Here is a 19022-nt window from a genome sequence, read left to right as displayed (position 1 = left end):
AAGCATTATTTAAAATTGAGAAATACACTATATTATTTGCTCAGTGTAGTCATTCTGTCCTGTGAAATTAGGATACATCCTTACATACATGCTGTCATGTCACCATGCTTTCCACCAGTTTAGGTGAAACTTCATAATGAAATCTATCAATTCTTTAAAACTTTTACACAACGTTTACTCTTCAAACACCAGCTTTTGCTATGGGCCCAATCCTGTAAGGTGCTGAGTGCCCTCCATTGCCATTTGACATCTACTTTGGCTTAAAAATTGATTACAATGTCACATTTGACTGATAATTGCCTCAGGACAAGTCACAAATTTATTTATGATAAATAAGAGCAAATGGGAAAAAGCAAAACATAACTGCAAATCGGTGTAGTTTCCAACACATTGGGCACTAGCAGTCTCATTTCACTGCACTGATGGAAAATGGCCTAAGAAATAAAAAGGAAGACAATATGAGTCCTTCTGTTGAAAGTTCCATACTATGTAGTCATTTATTTCCTTCTGAGATTGCTAGACTGACAACAAAATCTCTTAAGTTGGTAAATATTAAGGGAAAGGAAGAATGTCATTTTTTTCTTTGACAGTTGTATAATATCTAGGCATAAAGGGAACAGTGAACACTGATATTTTTCTTGACAAACTATGAACAGTGGAGAAGTCACAAGTCTTTAATGCAAAGTGGAAAAAAAAGCTACTTTATTTCGGAGTGGAAGAAAGGGCAGTTCTCTTCCTTTGAAAAGGGTGTTTGCACATACTATGAACACAATCCATTCAACTACATTAAACCACTACATGTAAGAAAATTCAGCAGGAGTACTTCAGTAAACATGACATCTGCATTTTTTTCCTATTTTGGTCCTCAACGTGGCATCATTTCTACAGACCAGAATAATTAACTATTACTAACAAAAGCGTCTACATTCTAACACAATGAAATGGAAAAGAAGTCTCAGAAATCTCATCCATTAAAAAAAAAAAGAGTACAGGTTAATTAATTTTCAAGGCTAAAAGGCACAACTACACAATTTTATCTGACCTCTTACATAACACGAACCTTAAAATGTCACCTGGTTCTCCTTGCACTGCATCAAATGACAAAGTACCACTGCCTGACCGCACATCTGTTCCACCTTCCTCAGAACTGTACTTCCATAGATGTACAGAAAAAATGTGTGACCAAAATGGGAAAATGAAAGGTTTTAATCTGAAACAGTGGCGTCTCCTCCTCTTACAGCAAAATACCATTTGTTTGGTACAAGTAGTTATTTTGCAGCCAGCACTAACTAGACCACTTATTATTGTAGCCTGTCCAATTTCTCATCCAAAACTGCAAGTGGTATCCAACATGCACTGAGAGCCCAAGGATACAAGAATTAGAGCTGCAGTGTCTCTGGCTCAGTGATTGCTGCTATGCAGTATTTGGGGTTTCCTCCATTACAGAGAAACAGATTTACCGCAACTTGTGGACATTCATTCGAGCTTCAAGCAGCAGATAAGTCAGCCCAACCAATGATCCATTACAGTATTTATTATACTAACAGAATGATCTTTCAGTTATTGTTCATGTGGATTTACTGACAGGAGGAGAGTAAAGAACGAAAAGCAGTGACAGGAGAACAAAGCTGACCAAAGACCTGAAAGCAAATGTTGCCTTATGTTAATCATGAGGCCATAAATATGTGAGTATTTTTGGCAAGAGCAACTTTATACTGGTTAGCAACAGGAGGATTTTAAGATTTTTCCTCTTTCTGCATGCTAAGTTTTGGCACTAGTCTAACTGCAGAATTTCAAGACTGGCAAACTGAAGCAGATAGGCACATCTCCTACCAAACTGACTCTACACAGCTGCCCCTCAAATACCCACACTGCTAGTGGCTGAGAAGTGGGGGGAAAAAAAAATGTCAGAAAACAACAGACCATGTGCACTTTTCAGTACAAAACCCTCTAGCTAACACATCTCCTAATTGAAGAGAAGGATTCGAGACATGTTTTTCTCAGGAACATACAAATGGTTCACAATGGAGTTTTCCATGTTGCATATATTCAAGTACCTGGTTTGTATTTAACATTTGACGTCACGAGAGCGCTGTTTTGAAATGCACTTTAATTATATGAACAGCAAATATGATTGATGAAACTGATTTAAAAATCTATAATTAACATGCGGGGGAGTTAACTATCAAATTATTATATTTTTAAACTGTTAAGGATAAGATGCTGATAGAGTTCTATTGGCAAAATAATTCTTCAGGATTAAAGAAGGTATGAGGGTAGGAAGGCTTAAGGTTTGCTCTTTAACAGTGCTAGAGAATTCTGAAGAAACAAAAAAAAAGAATTAAAAGTCTTTTTCAAAATGCAGCATAACTCTGCTTTTGCAGCACTTCTACCATAAGCAGTGTTGAAAGCTAACTTTCCCTTTTAGTGTGACAGGTAGAATTGTCACTTAGACTATCAAGCCATTAAACCAGTTTTTAAAAAGTATTTTGCCGATTCTGTAACACTAGCATTCTGGATAATTTTCCAGTGCCTTTTCAATCAAGAAAATCTGGCTAAAATTGCACTATCTGACCTTTCAATTAATGGCCCTGCCTCTTGCCTGTCATACTAACACCGAGTTTGGGGGATAGTTAGGATTCATCTGGAAGTGATATAATTTCTGCCTTTGTCTTTCTTTTCTGGACGCTAATGGCTTTTAGTGAGTTCTCTTCACTCACTGTATGACACATGCAGCCATCCTATTTTAGTTGTCCATTAACTTCAAGCATCATGACAAGAACAAAGCAACTTCTTAGAGAAGTGGAGTTCAGCTATATGCGTTAAACTTCTACAAATCCTTTGCTTATCAGGTGCCATTTTCAATTGTCACTAATATTTATCTCAGTAAAACAGTATCTATTACTAATTAAAAGAGGCTGCTTAAACAAAAATAAAAGGTCATGAGGCCTGTGGATTCAACATGAGCATTACTGTCCAGTTTCTCTATGTATTCTTGTCTGATCATTTTTTTCCTACAAATTATCCACTTTTTAAAGAAAGAACTGTGGAAAAAAAAACAACAAGCAGAAAGCTACGGTTGGTGGTCTGAAGTCTAAGGCCTCAGCATGGTACTTGATACTGCTTCCTCAAGATCATACAAAATACAGACAACAGATAGCACTTGTAAGCAGAAAGTAATACATACATTTCTATTGATACATACAGGGTCACTAATATAAACTACTAGGGGAAATGGTCTCTATTAGGAAAAGTGACACCTGTAGTCCTACAAACTTCTAAAATAATATTTCTGCTCTTTAAATATTTATCACTGAGCTTCAAATAAAACATCTGTAATATCCTGTGGAAATAACATGCATGGGATGGCTTTTTAGAAATATGTTTGACTGTATTAACATTTTACTGAGTTGTACCAATCTGACAGCTGGTCAATGTCTATATTAAGGCTGCATTACAACGCATTCCAATTCCATTTTCATGACTCATACTGTTTTAAAGAAACAAGAAATCTCCTATCCCTCATTATTAGGACACCAGTGAGACAGGATCTCTAGGTATTGCTGAGAAGTTCGAGAAGCTGAACTCTTCTTGTTGGAGATTGTCTAGCCAGGCAACACAGTAAGCTTCCATTCGAATTTAGGTGACTTTTAGGTCTATGCGGCAAAGGTGTTTTATTCTGTCTCAACTGTGTATTTTGTGTGATTTGGCTGTGGTTGAAGTTACCAGCGATTTGCCTCTTCCCTAGCCAAATTTTCCCAGGACCAGCCCTACCAGTGCAATGATCCTTGTAGCTACGCTTTTCTGTGTTCCCTAATGATGGGATGTTCTATCCTAGGTCGTGGACACACACACACACACAAAACCTAAAAACCGAGATGGCACGTTTATCTTCCACCTGCGGATGGACTTTACATTGGGTTTTTAGAACATACTGGTTTGCAATAACTGATACTTCCAGATGTACCTGAGCCACTTTCTTTGGATTCTCACCTTGGGCCAGACCAGGAGTAATGAGTCTCCATGGCATCTTCTCTTCCATTCTCAAAAGCCAAAAAACAAAGACCGCACTCCAGCTGAGGGAATCTGCAAGACAAGGAATAAAACAAACTTTGCTCATAAATAATATGAAATCTTGACATCAAGAAAGTATTTTACCAATCTGAACTATCTAGCCATACTGCAGTATCCCACAGAGAAGAGGCACCTTTCATTAAGACATTAAAACTACATTTTACATAGTACGCTTTTCAACTCGTATTAGTCTCAAACCACAGATCTGCTGCACTTGAAACAGAATGACTCTCCACTACTCCATCAGACAACAAGCAACATTCAAAAGATGCCTTATTTGAGAAGAATACTAAACCTATATGTAGCAACTTGGGTGTTGTGCTGTATTTTCTCCCTGTTCTTTTTTGTCAGCCCCTCATCAGAAACCTCCCTGCAGAGGGTGATCGGCAGTGAGGCAGGATAACATTAGCTTTGCTTTTCAGCGAACAATCATCTCCCGATGTGTATGTCTTGGGAATAAGTAGGTACTTCTTGTTGAATGTTTCCCAAGTAATATGCTTTCTTTCTCCATCCTCTCAGATTTTAAGAAAACCCAATCATAATGAGGAGAAGGAATCGTTAAGTAAGTAAATATCAACAGGAAGAACCTGTTTTCTCCGATCCCAAGACTTCTCTATTAATCTGAATCCAACAGATCAAAGAAAATTACTGGGCGCATGTTGGCAATGTTGCACTTGTAACATAAACTAATCCCACAGGCTAATAACAGGAGGTAAATTTAATTCACTTCTTCACTCCCACTTTATAGCAATCCAGTAAGAGCTAACATCACCTGAATCACTGTGGTTCTGCCTGCCTCTGACCCAAAAGCATTCAGTCCATCCCCTCAAGCAGCTCGCTGCCACCCAAGCAAGGTTTAGCTTACACATGCCCACATAATTGGGACAGGGTTCATTTTAGATTGCTAAAGAAAGAATATACATGATTGTCTATCTAACCATAATGAGCCCAACCACCTGCAAAAGGCTAAGACTGGCACTATTTGTCCAGCTTGTTTTTGTTGTTGCTGAAAAACCAGTAACATACATTTCCAGGTTGAACCACATAACAAATATCTGTGTAAGAATTTGAAAACGCACAAGCTTTTCAAGTCCCTGTTTTTTAAAGCTGGGACAGACCCCCCCACACCCCCGCTATTGTCACCTCTCTTTCATCGTTATATGGTGTGGCTGTGCAGTACATGAAAATACTTTATTGTATTCAGAGACAATGCAGCTGTGTAATAATGTTAGCTTTGTCCTTCAGTGCAAAATCATTTTTTTCTGACATGCGTGTCTCAGGACCCATAACACTGAGACTTATGAAAATAGTGATTCATTTTTAAAATTTCATTCAAGCATCTGCACTAAACAGAATTTACAAAGAAAGAGACATTAGTCTGATCATACAACTTCACTGCTTCGTGTAACCTACGCTGCTTTGGGTTTCCTACAGCTCAGAGTCACTGACAAGGGATTATACTAAAGGCTACTTCTTTGCTGTATGTTGCTAGACAATTTCCATTTATGATATAAATATAAATTTCAAGGTAAAAGACAGTTCATTCTTAAGATTAGCTATATGCTTAAATGCCTTAAATATTTCAGCCATTAAATATATGAAAAGGAATCATTAAAAACCCCCAAGCTCAAACCTAAAACCCCAAGGGTATGTGCATATGCCAGCTTGGGGGTATTAAGAATGCAATGAGCTACAGAGCATTTTTTAAAGCAAAATGCTCTCACGTAACCCTTGAGAACTATGTCCATGTGTATGCCCATGCAGACACACACACTGAAATTAAGGCAACTTGCCCTCATCTGCTCTGGTGCAGCTCTTCCTGATACCATAATTGAGGTCACATAATAGAAGGAAATCACAGTAGTGAGGTCATGTATTAGAAGGAAATGACAGTAGCAGAGATAGATGACTCCTGTTCAGATGATTTTGGAAAGTAAGGGATAAATAGAAAGGTGAATTACAGTGTAATGACAGAAATCAGTTTTTACATGAAAAATCAGCTGATGGATTTATATGACACGAGTATTACCAAAAATCACTCTGTAACATCAGAAGATGGCTACTTTGTAGGCTAAAGGAGAGGATACTTGCAGTGATAGTCATTGATACTAAATGCAGAGAGGAGAAATAAGACAAGGAAATGGAAAGCAACATAAGAGACAAGCCTTAGAAAATATATACACTAAGCTGATGACAGAATTAACTTGGTTATATTAACAGGTATGCTTTAGCATAAAATGTTGCACAATATAAGGTAAAAACAAGTCTACTAAAAACTAACAAAATCGTAAATGTGGATGCCATTCAAAGTATCCTGTATTAGCTGAATGAACAATGAAACCTGTTGTTCTAGTAACATCCATCATCTTACCATAAATGTTCCTAACAATGTAGTTTATCATGAAATGTGGGGCTCAAGGAAAGCTGAATATAACAATAATAAGGCTGTCTATAACCTGACTGTGACTACACAAATAGCTGGTAACATTTCCTTCTGATTAGACAGTGTCTGCATAAATTAAAGCACTATAATTATGTCAGGAACTACACATTAATGAAATTGATTTTAATATACCATGAAGTATATTGGTACTATTTACTATGAATCAATGTACATAAAAACTTCGCTTACCCTTGTTTTGCTCCCAGCATGCAGTGTACATTAACCTGTCCAGCTTCACGTAGTAACCAGTTGTAACTATTACAATCCATATAATTTATCAGATTAAAAAAAAAATAAAGTCCAAGCAACACCTTTCCATATGGCCAATTAGTGAAGTCATAAAATGCAGCAAATATATGATGCTGTATGGAACATCTGTGCTGGTTATCCTATGGGAATTTTTAATAAAGGACCAAACAGCATATTGATGTTAATTCCATGTTACCGGGACTTTAAATAAAAAACTAAAATAAATAGCATCCATTAAACTGATCATACTGTTGTAACTCAAATTGTGTTTATTATGCTAATGGAACATGAAATTAAGAAAAAGACCTTTATGCCAGTGGAATTAATTAATGAGCTTTATGAAGGCATTGGGATGTAATTTATTTCTAGATAAGTAAGTCTAATTTGCAGTTCCATGGGTCTCTGCAATGCTGATTGTAATAGTTATTCCTGCAGATGTGCTGCTCACAGCATGTCTTTCCATTAGAACTGAACACCTCATTATATAAACTGTACCTAATTAAACATAATACAGTGGTGACTTGTTAAACTGGCCTTTTTAAGTCAGCAGCTGCCTAAGCTAATAATACCATACACAAGATTTATATCATCTACCATATAATACTGATATTAAAATATACTGCCCAAGGGATTGACAACCAATTTACCAGTACGTAACAGGTACACTTCAGATTTTGCAATGGAGATTAAAGACTACTAGTCTATAAAAATCAAATGAATCGAAGTCTGTTTGGAGTTCTAAATAATTATGGAAGTTTTTAATAACTTTGTTCTCTTAAGAGGTTATTTTCAAACCCATAATCAGAGAATAAAACTTTTCCTATGATCTTTCTCCATATCTGATGAGGTTTTTTTCTTATGCGGTCTGAAATATTACAATATTTAAACAGAATTAGGTCTGTGCAGACTCATTTTGTTCCAGGCAAAACAAAATGAGAAACCACCAAGACAGATACAGCTACTTCTTTAACTTGGAAAGTTTGATTCTGTGACTATTCTGTGCGTCTCTCTCTTTTCAACAAAATATAGCTATATCTTATATTCAAAATATGACAGTCTGTCCCCATGAAGTCTGACTATTTTGGTCCGAAAATGAGCAGGTCAGAAAATACACTGAGAACAGATTGATTCTCTCATGAGATAAGATGGCAATACGTGGGATAAAAAATGTTTGATCATGAAAACTTCACATTCTGTATACACCCTGTAGTTTAAGACTTGTTTTCCGTTTCTCTCTTCTGTAGAGGCTGAATCAACTGTGACTTTATGTTCTAGTGTAGAGTGGCATTTCTTTTGTTCTTCCCATTTTGCCAGACTCTGTATGAAATAGATAGGTTTTGCCTGCAGGTATACGAGTGGAATGGCATAGCTATCCCTGCCCTTTTCCCCTCAAAAGCCTGTGATTCTTCCTTTCCTCCTTGCTCAAATATGCCCAACTGGCTTATCTTCCATCGGCTCTTGCTCTATCCCACAGCTGAACCATCTGAAGACACGTGAGCAGCCCTGCATATTGCTGCCACCTCTCCTCTCAATGAGGAAAATAAGGCTCAAATTCTAAACATCTTTTCACATAGATCATTCCAAGCAATACATTTTAAAATGTCCATAAATTTAGTCAAAGACTCGAATCCACTAAGTCAAATTCAAAGTTAAGAAATGTCAATGCATTTACTCAGTGAGGACCTAAAATTCCCAACAATATTCACTCTCTCGCACAACCTTTGCTTGCACAAAGAAGTTAGACAACACACAAAAAAATGACATGTGGTCATATTACTCGAAGCCCATCACTTTGCTTGGAATCATTCCAGGTTTTGGAGGAAAAGGTTCAGAATTAGCTCAGATTTGCTCAGAGCCACTTTCCCTGTCTTACCGAACACACAACAAGAAGACAGTATTCTTACATCAGCCATTGCTTTATCTTTGTTTTCAGTAAGCTGTGACAATCGAACCACAATCCTCTTCTAAAGACTGCTGCTCTGATAGCAACCTCTGTCACTTTCATGAACCTCAATATCTGCAGTGTCATACTTTACTTTTAAGGTTTCTTAGTAAAGACAGTTTGACAGTCATCCTCCTCTTCTTGCCAGAATCCCTATATCATTCCGGACTGTAGTATGAAATACATGAATCACTGCAAATTAAGGTAAAACTACAGTTTGTGCTAGAGTTACAGATTCAGAGAAAAAGCATCTGTCCTGTCTTTAAGGATGTGCATCAAGGAACCAAACCATGTGCAATTTAACTTCATTGGCAGAAAATGAAGATCAGCCTTCCAGACTGGAACAGCTGGTACACAATGAGTTTATCCTACCAACAGGAAGGGGTTCTTGGGGCAGGCTACGAAGGATCACAGCATTCCAGGATTAAGAATAAGACAGGTATTTACACAGGAATCTGTGATTAGAAGTGAAGCCTGTATGGAAAATAATTTCATATGATGAAATTGTTCCGTAATCACTCTGTTTGAACTCTGTCTTTACCAAAGCTGCACTTTCATTTCCTGGGTTTCACCATTTACTTCATGTTTTCAAAAGAGGATCCTCCAACTATCATCTGAAGTATTTAATTCTTGCTTGGGATCTTTATTGTGAAATCTTTTATTATAAAATCCCTGTACTAAAATAAAGGATACTGTTTCAATTCAAAACCAGAGCTCTTTTTTTCATAGAAGTCCCATTTAGAATTGCTTCACTGTCTCTCAGTAATCAAATATGAAATGTAACAGAACAGCAACATAATTTGCTATGTGAGTAAAATTTAGCAGAATCAATCAACAATAAGGAGAAAATAGGAGCTCATGAGCACCACGGGTCCATTATAATTATTATTCTTAATTAAAGTATTCCAGATACACATTAATTTTCTTTGCTTACTACTTTTATTGTTTGACTTGCCTTCAAATAGGAACTATGAGCACTTTGAAAAATGGGCTGAAAGAAGCTCTTGTTTCCCAGCAGATTAGTAGTTACTTCTCCATCCTCTGCCAAGTGCATTTTAGTAACGTAGCCCAGCCAAACTCCTCCATGACTCACCACAGATGTCCTCTGCCTCTTAAAGCCACAGAAAACCAGGAAAATATTCTTTCTTTACCTCCCTCGATGAAAGCACAGAAATCTCACCAAAGATTTAAAGAGATCTAAAGAACTGGAAATGTACTGCATCTTGAATTTAAAAAAAAAATCTCAAAAGTGATGTTATTTTAAAATTAACAATCTTTATAAGAGTCTCCAGAAAGAAGAAAATCCTGTCATTGTGCTCTGCAACTACATACTAAATTAGAAAATATAAAAGATAAATCAAAATCAGATAAAATACAAACTTCTTTAATGGGATCAATAGAAGGTTTGTGAATTTCTACTATTTTATAGAAGCATTCCACAGTTTCTTACTCTGCCTGGGTCTGGTGAAAAAGCCCCAGTTACAAATACAAGATGGGTGGCTTCACAAGCCTACTGGTGTGATCGAGTTTTCTAAGGCCATTTACAGTTTCAAGAAATCAATGCAATTGAAAGAAATATCTAGATAATTTGATGCTTACATGAGCTAAGCTTCTAAAACCTTTCTGAGAAAGTGATTCACAACTGGTCTGATCTCATTGGTGCCTGACAACACTGGCTTGAAAGTTATACTGCCTATTTAACTTCTTTCTTTTACAGTTAAGTAGTACTAGACACACAAGCAGTTCTCCTAGAAGCATAAAAAAGATCTCAGACCATCACTTCCAGCTGATGTGCAGCCTCCTTGGGAGATGAAGGAGGGCAAACAAATGGGATTGACAAAACTAAGTCTCTCAGGAACATTATTTCCTAGAGGACACTAAAAGTATGCAATAATATGATGAGTGGGGAAAAATATTATTCTGTATTAAAGACCTCACAAAAAGACAGGTAGTATTTCAGCCAATTGCTGCTACCACAGAGTCCATATAAGCTGTTGGATGAAAGAAAATGTTATTAAATGACTCATATTTTTCCTCTCAAACCAAACGCAGAAGCTTATTGTCCATTCCATTGCCAAAGATTTTATTCATAGATTCTCTAAAACTTTAATCCTCTTCCCAAAATTCTTCAATACACAAAAAGAGACCTTTAAAAAATTGTTAATGTACCATCAACTGAAAAACTGGTATCACATGGTGAATTGGGACAATTGCAAGAGATAATAGCAGCACCTTCCTCCAAAGAACTCTACAAAACCTGTGTCTCGGTGAAGCAAAACCTCCTATTCCACACTCAGGACAACAGAAAAAGAGGAGGAAAGTTCCATTGGCTAAAGCCTCACACTAACACTTCTCCAACAGGACAATAATTTTCTGAAACTCTGAAAAATAATGAAACTTTTTTTTCTCTAACGACTTGGAAGGCAAAGAGAAAGTATATGAATGTTATTTTGAGTTCATTTTGTTGCCAGAACTTGGATATTGTAACACTGGGAGGTCACACAGACACTGTGACAGGACAGAACTGACAGATTTGTTGATTGCCAACAAAGTTACAGCACTAATATATTTTCAATTATAAAAATATTCTCATTATTTGAGGGCTCAGTCTCCATTCCCCATGTACATGCCACAAAGAACACTAATGAAATGTTGTGAGTAGAATTCAGACAGTTGCTTCTGCTCCCATCAAGGACAGAAATCTCCATTGACTTCAACATAAACAGAATGAGGCCCTTCCTGTGTGTATCAAGTAAAGCAGACACTTCTGTCTCAATCTCTTCTGAATACATGCTTTTGATGCCACAAAGGAGACGAACCGATAAAAGTAACAAATGAAAGTATATTATTATCTATCCTATCTCCATTATAAAATATAAAAAACTGCAGCGTCTGTATGTATTACCATAAGCTACAGTGAAAGTTGACCTGGTTTCTAGAGGACAGTTTTTTAAGTATGATGCTACAGCAATTTTTGATGACATACTTGTCTACATTTCTCATGCCACTGAAGATTAGATATGTCTGCAGTACACAATATAAATACAGCACCAGAATTTTATCTTATCCCTTGGCCACTAGTTATAAAGTAACTGTTTCAATATTGTTTTGTATATAAACATGAATCACTAGACTTTTCTTCAGAATGTTTTTTAAAAGACAGACATTATTATTATTGTCCTTGTCACTAACAACATGAATTGCTACTTTTTAATTGCATCTTCTCTTTCTTCCCTCTCAGGAGGCTCCAACACAGAATCCCTCTACAATATATTTTAAAAGTACTGGCATTTTGAGTTAGATTTCTCTAGCTTCAGAAGCAAATACTCATAAGTACCAGGGTGAAAAACAGTACAAAAGCTCAAGTTCCCCAGTGAAGGAGCAGCCCTGTTCAGCAGGTCACAAATGCACAGGGAGCAGCAGAAGGGTGAAGAGGAGACAGAGGCTCTTCTCCCCGTGATGGCACCCAGGGGACACAGGGCGTAAGCCCAGACAACCAGGTGACATTGTTTTCAGGGCCCAGAACACAGAATTACAAGTTAATATGTCAGGAACTGCACTGGAGCAGTACTATAAAACCTCAGCTAGGCACGTGTGATGTGCTCTGGGGAGTTTAAACTTCATAGGGGAGGCTTACACGGGGTGGGAAAAAAGGAATGTTATTGACTCTACAAACAGGGCATCAAGTCAGAAAGGATTTTGGCAGAAAGCTACTGGACGATTACCCCATGAGAAGGAATCCCACACCGACTGGATCCCAAAATAGCACCTCTCCCTGCCAAACATCTCCTAGACTCTGGCCTGCATCAATTACTGGAACATACACCATAATACTCAACAGTGCTCATGTTTGCAAAATTATTTTTCCTGAAACTGAGACCATCATGAATTCAACACATAACTTACGGGAAAGAGAGTGGGAAAAGGTACGAGACAAAAAATGCAAATACACCTCTGATTCCTCCTCTCTTTGCGTAATGAGCCAGATTCTCACCTAGTGGATAGCCTCATTTTTCCGTTCATAGGTACTGAGTTCTGATATTCTGTACAACTGGTATGTTTAACACTAAGGCTAAAAACACATTTCTACCCTTTGCCCAACCACACCACCACTTCAGCCACCCATGAGCAGATTTGCTCCAGTCACCAAGTTAGTTGTCAGGCTTAACGACTGAGTCTCGGTACAAAAGCTCAGTTACATCTAGAAGTGTGCACACAAATTCTGAGCTCCACTGAGGGGAAAAAAAGTATATTTGTGCCCGTTTTAGCTTTTCCTGGTTTCCCACCAAACCTCTCAATACTTTTTCTGACTTACTCCAAATTTTCAACTTCTGAATAACTACACTCGCAGCTCTGCTAATTTTGCTGCTCTGGGAACAGAACAAAATCTGGCTGCCACAACTGTGGTTCTTCTGTGTTCAAAACTGCATCACTTATGTATTTAAAAATACATATGATGTTTATAAAGCCTACTCAAAACATTACCAAATTGTCCCATTTTCATGTTTTCACAGCAATTTATATGTTTTCCATATGGGCAAGTGCTGACAATATGATACAAGCTTAATGGAACAAATTGTGGTTTCTCTTTATTGTCTTGGCATCAGAAATCTACACTTGCATAAAAATAACTTGCTTCACTGTTTTCCAGGGGTGGTTTTTCATTAATGCGATATCAACTGCTGCTCTCTCTCTCTGATTTTACCTAAAAGCGTGCCAGAAATTTTCACTGCTCAACTCACCACCATATCTGGGAGCATTACACACCTATTGAAAAAGGCAGTTGATATCCAGAGAGTGCAGAATTATTCAGATGAGTTTTCTATAACCTACTGTGAGCTCCACAGAAAGACTCAGGTTTGGGAAGAGAGGGGAAAGGTGCCTCCCTCGTTCTATCCACAGGCAGACAGAATTCATCCCCTGTGCGCTGCCCTTCTACCTCTGTTTTGTCCCTCCAGCTTTACAGAGGCAGGAAGAGTTAATGCCTGCAAGCATTAGGAGAAGACTGTGTGCTAAAAGACTAAGGCTGAAAAAGCTGACAGTAATTTTTTTCCTTAAGAGTCCTCAAAGACTCCGATGTGGCACTGAAAAGAGCTATTATTCCTGTACTCCAACAGCATATGCACTTCAGCCATCTCCATCCAGTCTCTGCTGCCTCTCTCTCCTTACCTTACTGCAGAGCTGTCCTTTCCTTCTACTTTTCTCCTCCTCCAATTACCGCAGTCCTAATGTAGAGAAAGCTTTTCCTGACCTGAAGCTCCTCGGTAGGCAGTCAGATGAGCGAGCTTTCTCTTCATTTAACCTAGCTCCTACACACGCTTCACAACATGACAGACATGTCAAATGAGCCATCCGCCAGGCCACTGACAGCAGTTTCTGGGGCATAAGAGAGGCAGCTGATGCAGAGGAGATTGTTGGAGGGAGTCAGAAGCCAGGAAGCCATAGGTAATGTCACGAGTGCCCTGCTGAAAACTGACAGCTTAATGGGTATGATACTGCCGGTTATTTTACGTACCTCAAATCTTGGTCTTGAATAATATACTTACTACTGAGAAGTTAAAGTGGAAAATAGATTTTGCCAGAGTTAATAACAAAGGCTAACGCTTACAGAAGTTGTGGGTAATAGGCACCACCTCAGCCACAGTCTAAAACATTTTACATCCTCAGAGCTGAATGCTGATGGAAGTTGCTGTGCTGATGGAACAAAACCAAGTTAATTCATCCACAGAAAAACCAGCTGGTATCATATACCAACCTTCTCCTGGACAGCTTCTCTCCAGGATAGGCATGGGGCAATCTGTTTGAAAAGCAGGCTTAAAATATAACTGACTTAGACACTCTCTGAATGAGCATCCTGTTAACTAACTAGAGATATCCAGCCACCAACTGGTAGTTCCTCCTCCTCCAAGGAGAAAGCAGCACTTCCACCAACTGTTCTGTTTTGAGGTGACTCACCTCAGTGACACTACTGTCCCTAGACTTGCATATGCTTCCATTTGCAATTCCCACGTCTGATGGGAAAAAATCTGCAGTGAGCACTAGAAAAGTGCATGGATTGTCACTTCTTTTTTTAGCAAGACTCATTTTTTATCCATTATGTGGGAAATGCACTTCAGGACAGTCCTGTTGCCTTCTGTAGAGTACATCATCCAATGCTCACAGCAAACTGACACCTCCATGAACGCAAACAGGAGTGCAGATCAGCTTCAGCAGAAGTTTCTATTGTTGGCATTCTGCATCTCCTTGTATTCTGTTTATTCTGACTTACGTGTTCTTCAACCATTATCTTCATTTTTCTCATTTTTTCCTTTAAAAGAGCTTGTGGTTGAGGCCTAACAAAGAAATAATTACTTTCATCTTTTTCTTTAGCAGGTTTTTTAAGGGTAAATCTCTCAATGGCATTTATAAGATGAGCGTTAACAGAAACAAAATGAGCTTCAGAGGAACAGAACCTAATGACTTCTCTTGCTTTACTCCTGGATTGTTTTCATATTAGGTACAGTATACACATATAGTTTAATTAGGACAAATTCTCTGCTTGCTTATGATCTCATCCTTTGCGAAACTACCACGCTAATAGTGTTGAATAGGCTATAAATCAATCTGATGTTCATGCACAGTGTTGAATCTCTCTCACCAATTAAGCAGAGTTTTGGAAAAGCTTTGGATCCAAAAGTTCACATGATGAAACTTTTGGCACAGAGCTGAATATTCTCCATTAAGATGCACCAGAGTATAAGCTATAAGCTATGTTCTGCAGTGGTTCATTTATCACCTAAGCAGAGTCGTGATTAAACACCTGTCTGTTACCCTTACATCTCAATAGCTTGTATTTCAAGCAACTCATCGCTCAGTAACAGGGAGAAAGTTTGCAGACAGGAAACTGCTGAGTCTATTCTGTGAAACAGAATAGAATTACTGAAATTGGATAAACTTCTTGGAAGCTGTACAATGGAATCCACTGCCATCAGCACCTACAGCCTTAAGTCTTAAAATGTAACAAAATTGCTCATTTGTTCAAAGAGCAACTTGTCATCAGGTTACGGATGATTCTTGCTATTTCAAATAACATCAAAATCTACATAGTTTGATTTTGAGTTTTCACCTTAGTTCTTCATGATTAAAGTGATTTAATTGTGGCCAAAATAATTCATAAAAAAAATTTTAAAATTGTCGTGCAGTAAGATGAAATGGAGCACAATACTGACCATTGTGCAAACCGTTTCCTAAGGAATTTTGGTGCCTGGATGGACAAACGGGATTTTTTCTTTATAAGGAAATTAACAAGTAGAAGAAATGTATTCACAGGGAAGAAGAAAATAGACTTTTTTTCTGTTTCTCCAGGTTGAATTAAAAGTGCTAGCACTCCCAGGGTGACCTGACCTATGAATGATAGGGAACAGAATTCCTTGCTTTTCACAAACCACGTGAAAATGAGTTTTTCCACATTATTAATCATACTATTTAATCAATTTCAGTTACATCATAAGCTTCAAATGTGCTTTTTCTTCTGGCACTTCTCTGCATCTCACCCTTGAGGCTTGCTTTGCAGTTAAAACATCCAAAAGAATAAGTACTGATATATACGGTCACCGACTTCATGTGCCACTTGCTAAACATTTTATAAAATAGAACCACAGCACATGTACTAAAAAAACCCCAAGGAATCTATGTATTTTCAGGAATGATACTAGAATGTGGCCCCATCACTTTAATTCAACAGAAATTCAACAGTTTTCTCTACTGGACAGAAGGGCTTGGCCAGCCCTGGTAATGGAAAATGAGCTACACGAAAATATCAGGTTTTTAAATACTCCCTACAGAAAGACTTCAAGAGTCAAAGGATGCGCTATGCTTCCTACATGATTTGGAGTTTAAACCATTCCCTTCCAACTCTATTTTCTTTCAACAGATGTATTTGAGGTGTACAAACACTGAAAGTCTAGACTCCTTTTTACATAAATTTGATTTTTCTGCCTTAATTATTGTTTATATTGTACATCATTTAGGTGTGATTATGTTATATTTAAGTATTCCTAAATTAATTCACATTAATCTAGTTACCTAAATTACAGTTGAAGAATTATTTTAATGTGACATCCTGTTAATTTGTTCCTTTGGTACTTCAGTTCTGCATCCCTGGGGCAATGCAACTGTATCCCGTCTAATGCAAGAGTCTGAAAGCTGCAATACAGTATACAAACTTAGGATCGTAGGAATTGCCATACATGATCAGAGTCACAGGCCATTTAGTCTAACATCTTGTCTCCTGCAGGGAAGTCACTCCAGGGGAAGGTGGAAGAAACCCAGCAGTAGGCAATAACAAAATATAATTTGCAATGCAGTCATTTGACACAAACAATGAAAACAGGGATTTTAAGGACAGCTACTGTAAGAACAGAGATGAAAAAAAACCCAACAAGTAACTGTTTTAAAGAACGTCAAGATGTTTCTTTCATGTAAGTTTTCATTCCAATGACTCTCGATACACCTCTGATATTCCAGCATGGGCTAAAACTAAAATTACTTTCCAGGACATAGCTATGGGCAAGTCAGTAAAATGTACATTTATTCTATACAGTGCTGTTTAAGAAGTGCTAAGTGGCCCACAAATGCTTATCCAGGGGAAATAAAAATTTTCTTTTTGCTTATGCTAGCTTAAATTAGTAGCAAATCTAACTGTACTTCCTTTGGCATAATGGAAAGCATAATTCACCCGTGACGCACCTTAGGACATACCTGTGCAGTATGTGAACCATGCAGAGGCTAACAACCATCATCAGCAACTGAATTACAGAAATTCAAGGGCCTGTGTACAGAGAAAGCCCTGACAAAAAGCCCCACTTCTCTTACCCTGTCTTAAATAGAGTATTCCACTAGGGCGGAAAGGCCTGAGTTGTTTTCCCCCGCTCTAGGAAAGACTTCAATCCACACAAAAACGGAGAAAAGAGACCTTGGTTTCCCTTCATTGAAAACTTTTGTGACAGCCCTCTTCCACATCTCCCATGAGAAGGCCCTGCACAAAGGAAGACCCACTGGAGAAGGTTTAAATGAGCTTCCCCAAAAAGCGCAGATCTTTTGCAACAAATCCTCAGCAAATTTTACAGAAAAGGGGAAGATCGCCTTGAAGCACATGAAACCAAGCCTTCTAGCAGTGGTATGACTGCAACTCCACATAATGGAACTTCAGTTTTTAATATTTTTTTCTGTACATAGTAAAAGAAATTCAACTTGGGAGATTTTTCAGAAAACTGTATTAGGAATGTCACATGGCTCTGCCAAGAAACTCAAAATCTTTTTAGCTCTACACCTTTTGCGTATACTTTACAGCACAGTCTAATTACATAATCACTTATTTGTCAATATCATATTTTTCTCCCACAAACTCAGAGACAGATATAATATCATATAATATTTTTCATTGCCATAATGGCCCAGTATGTCTTTACTGACAGACTTTTATGTGATTAAATTCTCATCTCTCTTCAGTAAATATTTTATTATTTTAGTCAGCAGTCATCTACTATAGCCTTTTTTTTTTAACCAGCAGCAATGCTGCCTTAAGTTCAAGATGAGATTTTACTTCGAAGCTGACTTAGCTGCAAGCACAAGTATCCTACAAATGCAAGTCATATCTCAAGACATATCTCACAATGTTCTTAAGCTTGTTGATATATCTATACATCAAGAATAGAGCTTCGTTCGGTCCTGGAAAGTTAATTAAATAGAAGTACCCAGATCATCGGCCAGGCTTTAAATATGGATGATCATACCTGCAATGCAGAATAAACCTGTGAAGTAAACCAGCTGTGGCTAACAGAATTATTCACCAGACAGTACTCAGATGTTGGTGGAACAGCAAATTCATGCTTTGCCTCTGACTACAGGACCAGGACACAGACCAGTGGTGAGAGACCACAGTAGTCATGAATGCACATTTGGCTCATGCACGTTGAAAAGCTGAGACAGAAAATTGATTTGCCAGACTCTCTGGCACATACAAAGTGTTCAACAGCACAAAATGCAACATTATCTGAAGTGATACGATAATTGTACTTCAGAAATAGTAGCTGACAATGTAGTCAAGAGTTGCCACTTAAAGGGATTTTACCTGTGACATTTCTTACCATTTGAATACTTAACCTCACTCTCGCTACATGCTTTTACCACCTGGAAAATGAGTAGAAAAGAGCAGCACTGAAAACAATACTGTCTAGTAAGAAATTAATTAAAGCTGTACAATATTGATTGTAAGAAATGTATTATTTTGCAATCTGCAGAAAATAAACTCAGAATACACAATAACAAATATTC

General features: G+C 37.7%; 1 protein-coding gene across 50 annotated transcripts in view; it reads right to left on the bottom strand.

Moving 5' to 3' along the window:
* LOC135580042 (uncharacterized) overlaps nt 1-19022 on the bottom strand; it is a 494152-nt gene that overhangs the window by 417070 nt on the left and 58060 nt on the right. For 40 of the 50 annotated variants that reach the window (XM_065071243.1, XM_065071198.1, XM_065071196.1 and 37 more), the window contains exon 4: nt 3968-4086. In XM_065071243.1, coding sequence (XP_064927315.1) covers nt 3968-4086 — 119 coding nt within the window. The remainder of the gene's footprint in view (nt 1-3967; nt 4087-19022) is intronic. The other 10 variants (XM_065071237.1, XM_065071236.1, XM_065071235.1 and 7 more) reach the window with 1 other exon arrangement.

The sequence above is a fragment of the Columba livia genome, chromosome 8, assembly GCF_036013475.1.
Source record: "Columba livia isolate bColLiv1 breed racing homer chromosome 8, bColLiv1.pat.W.v2, whole genome shotgun sequence".
Classification (NCBI taxonomy): Eukaryota; Metazoa; Chordata; class Aves; order Columbiformes; family Columbidae; genus Columba; species Columba livia.
This window is presented reverse-complemented; position numbering and strand designations above follow the sequence as displayed.